At 28.9% G+C, this 4,361-nt stretch overlaps 1 protein-coding gene across 1 annotated transcript; it reads left to right on the forward strand.

The window, feature by feature from the left end:
* Window positions 1-469: 469 nt before the first annotated feature.
* On the forward strand, window positions 470-1,399 carry LOC127558106 (olfactory receptor 51F1-like). The gene has a single exon (XM_051991333.1). It carries the CDS (start codon window positions 470-472, stop codon window positions 1,397-1,399), a length of 930 nt encoding a protein of 309 aa, XP_051847293.1.
* Window positions 1,400-4,361: the final 2,962 nt, after the last annotated feature.

Here is a 4,361-nt window from a genome sequence, read left to right on the forward strand (position 1 = left end):
TTTTCTAAATGCTCCATAATATATTGTTATCATTCTTTAACCATGGAATTTAGAAATAAACATAACTCCCCCCAGAACCACCACTGCTGCTTCCACCTTCTCCCATTGCCATTCTCATCATCATCACCTAAATAATCTTTGAATCTTTATATTTTTTTCTTAATTCTACAGTCACACTAATTAATTAACTTGAAGAAATGTTTTAATATGCTTTAAATTATCACAAGATCCGTACATGGGAAGTTAATATTCTTTGATATGTATTCTGATATATATTCAGGTTATAATGTGAAAAATGAGATGGGGACAATAAAGTGACTATGTTGTATATATTAATTGAACAATAAGAAAAAGATATATTATATCAATGCTCTGCTATAAATATCCATAATTGCTTTTCTTTTTTTTTTTTTTTTTCATTTTGCAGATTTAGGATTTTTCCATTTGAATAATACCTTCTTAATTCACCATGCTGGCTTTGCCAAACAACACAGCCTTATCTCTGACCTTCTTTTTAACGGGAATTCCAGGACTGGAAGATAATCATATCTGGGTCTCTATTCCTTTTTGTTGTCTTTATGCTATTGCTCTCTCAGGAAACAGCATGATTCTGTTTGTCATTATTACTAAACAGAGTCTGCATGAGCCCATGTATTATTTTCTCTTCATGTTGTCAGCCACTGATGCATGCTTGTCCCTATCCACACTGCCAACAACCTTAGGTGTCTTCTGGTTTAATGTTCGAGAGATTACTTTAGATTCTTGCATTGGTCAATTATTTTTCATTCATTTCCTCACTATTATGGAGTCTTCAGTTTTGTTGGCCATGTCCTTTGATCGTTTTATTGCTATTTGTGACCCTCTCAGATATGTCACAATCCTAACTCCAGCCAGAATTATAAAATTTGGATTGATGATGGTACTTAGAGGTGCTCTTGTGATGACTCCAGTGATCCTGCTTCTTAAACGCTTGTCATTCTGCAATAATAGTATCCTTTCTCACTCTTACTGTTACCATCCTGATGTGATAAAACATTCTTGTTCAAATATCAAGGCCAATAGCATATATGGATTAGTTGCAATATTTTTAACATTTGGCTTGGATGCTCCTTTGATTGTACTTTCCTATGTTCTAATCATTCATTCTTTGCTCACCATTGCATCCCCAAAGGAACGACACAAAGCCTTCAGCACTTGTGTTTCTCACATTGGTGCCATTTCCATCTTCTATATACCTCTTATCATTTTGTCCAGTGTCCATAGATGGTGTCACAAAGCACCTCCATATGTTCATACCATGATGTCCACTGCATTTCTTCTTCTGCCCCCTGTACTGAACCCAATTATTTATAGCATTAAAACCAAGGAGATCCGCAAAGTCATCCTCAACATTTTCTAAAGAATGGAAATCAGATCAAATTCACTTAATTTATAAGTGAACTCATAGCTGAGGAAAAATGATATAATTCTATTAATATACCCTCTGTTCTTTAAAGTGAATAAATCCCTTGATTTATTCTTTTATTCTACCTCAATTCCAAGTTTTATCTTCAACCTCACCTTATTAGTTTGTGTTAGAAAATTATGGGAAATAAGGAAAAACAATCTAGTCAACACATAGCAAAAAAACCAAAACAAAACAAAACACAATTTCTAGATAATTCCGGAAATAGATGACTGAATCATGATAAGCATGTAAGAAATTATTTTAGTTTAATCCATTCATTCTTACATTCATACAGTAGCAAGAGGTTGCAAGATAATCTTGATCTTTCAGCACCTTTAAACATACACATAAAGTCCCTCCAAAAGAAAAGTAACTGAAAATCTGTGAAAATATTTTCTTAATAAAAATAAACACTACAAATAAAAAAAAATAATTAAAAGAATTAGTGACAAAAACATCCATAGAAAATTAATCTCAATCAGGATCAAATAAATACTAGAAGCGAAACTAAAATTTTGTGAAGATAAAAATGAGAAAATAAATAAAATGAGAAAGTAAAGGAAGAAATTATATTAGCAAAAGTATCAGAAAAATAAAAGATTAAATCTAAGAAATCTGAAGATTAAACTGTCATGAACTTAATCAGTTAACAATGACTAAAGAAAATATGAAAAATAGTATCCAAGGAAAATTTATTTCACAAGACTTCAGGATTTATTTCCCCCAAATTAGATGATAATAAAAATTAAATCTTTTTAGATCAAAATTATCAATGCAAAGAATAGTTTAAGAAGAGAAATTCAAGAATCATTTGAGTTCCTGAAGACTCTCAACAAGAAAAAAAAATCATATTTCAGGAAACTTAAAATATTTCTCATAAATATTGAAAAACAGGGAATGAGTACAGATAATTTAAAAGTGAAAAACTATAAAACTAATACACAGCTCTAAAATCAAGTTTTTAAAAAGAACAAGAAAATGATAAACTTTTAGTCAATATGATTAAAAAGAAGACAAAAATCTAATTGACAATAAAAATCAAAATGAAATTACAACAAAAACTGAAGGAATTAAAAAATAAATCCATTAATTAGAAACTATTTTGCATAATTATATGACAACAAACCTGGGAAAACAAAAGAAGTAAAGGACTATCTGAAAAAAATATATCTAAAGGAAATAATTAAAGGAAAACCAAATGGAAATTTTAAATCCAACAAAAAAAATAGAATTTGCTTTATAGAAAACAAAACAAAACAAAAAGAAAAGAATAAAGACTTAGTTCTCATGGAGTTAAAAGATAATTCTATTAGACATTTAATCAATCATAAGTTCTAATAATACACATACACACATATGTTTATGTAGATATGTTTGCATGTATGTGTGTGTGTGTGTAAATTTGAACAAAAAATGCATCAAACTCTTTTCATGGAACAAATATAATCCTAATATCTAAACAAGGGAAATAATAAAAAAGAATAATATCTTTAATAATTATTAATTTAAAATTTCAAGTATAATGCAATTTATTTGAAAAATGCTTATTATGAACAATTTGTGTATATATACCAAGAATATAAGGATAGATCATTAGTAAGTAATCAACACAAAGTTATTAGACAAAAATATCTAACCCATATAATTAATTCAATAAATGCACTTAAAAAACACAAAAAGAATATCCAATACACATGACAGTTACATGATAAAAACCATATAAAGTGAATTTTAGAAGGATGTTTAAAAATGCTAAATGATATCAATCTAAATTTCAAACCTAAATGCTTTCTCTTTCTTTTTTAAGTTTTTAAATTTATTTTGAACTTAAATACATAACAAGAAATGAAGGAGGGAAAATTGACTTGCACACTATAGAACACAAGAGAAGATTCAATATAAAACAATAGATTTCCATTTCAAAAATTCTATCTAATAAATATGACAGATTTTTTACAAACCTTTCCAACTTTGCTTCCTTCTAGGTTTTCCTTTGTTCTGCGTTTTACTTTTTTGGCTTTATTCCTTTCCCTTATATTAAGTGCAGATACATAAATATATAATCTAGAAACATACATATATATCAATATATACACTCATATACATTTATGTAAGATTGTATTATACTTATTTATATTTGTCATCTATTTCTCTAAAGGTGGAGGGCATCTTCCTTTATAAGTCCAGTTCTTTCCAAGGTTTTTTCTAAATCAACTAGCTTATCATTCTCATTTCCTACACCACAGCAACATTCCAATCTAATCATATTCTTTTTTTGTTCTTCTTTTGGCTGAGGCAACTGAGGTTAAGTAACTTGCCCAGGGTCACATAGTTAGGGAGTATTAAGTGTCTGAGGCCAGATTTGAATTCAGGTCCTCCTGACCTGACTTCAGGACTGGTGCTCTATCCACTGTGCCACCTAACTGTCCTCCAATGATATGCTATATGAGAAATTGTCTATGAGAGGTTTTTGTGCAGTTTTCTACTTTCCTTCTATTCTTGGCTGAATAGGTTTTATTTATACAAGAGAATCTTAAAATTTCAAATAATCAAAACCATCCATTTTATACTTCAACAATGTTCTCATCTTATAATATGGTTTAAGATCTGATATTACTAAATCTGCTTCCTTTACCTCTTTCCCACCTTGGTTTCTTTCAAATTCCTGACCTTTTTATTCTTCCAAATGAATTTGGCTATTATTTTTCCCAACTCTAAGATAATTTTTTAGTGATTTAATTGAGATGATATTACATAAGCAGATTAGATAAAATTGTTATTTTAAAATTTACATTTTCTTTACCGATCTATGAATAGAAGATATTATTTATTTAGAGTTAACTTTATTAGTATAAATATGTTAATATGTTCATCTAGTTCCTGTGTTTTGACAAGTATTCTCATAAGTATCTTA

Source organism: Antechinus flavipes, chromosome 3 (assembly GCF_016432865.1).
Source record: "Antechinus flavipes isolate AdamAnt ecotype Samford, QLD, Australia chromosome 3, AdamAnt_v2, whole genome shotgun sequence".
Taxonomy (NCBI): domain Eukaryota; kingdom Metazoa; phylum Chordata; class Mammalia; order Dasyuromorphia; family Dasyuridae; genus Antechinus; species Antechinus flavipes.

Coding starts and splice junctions, on each gene's coding strand:
- LOC127558106 (XM_051991333.1), top strand. CDS start 470: ATGCTGGCTTTGCCAAACAACACAGCCTTATCTCTGACCTTCTTTTTA.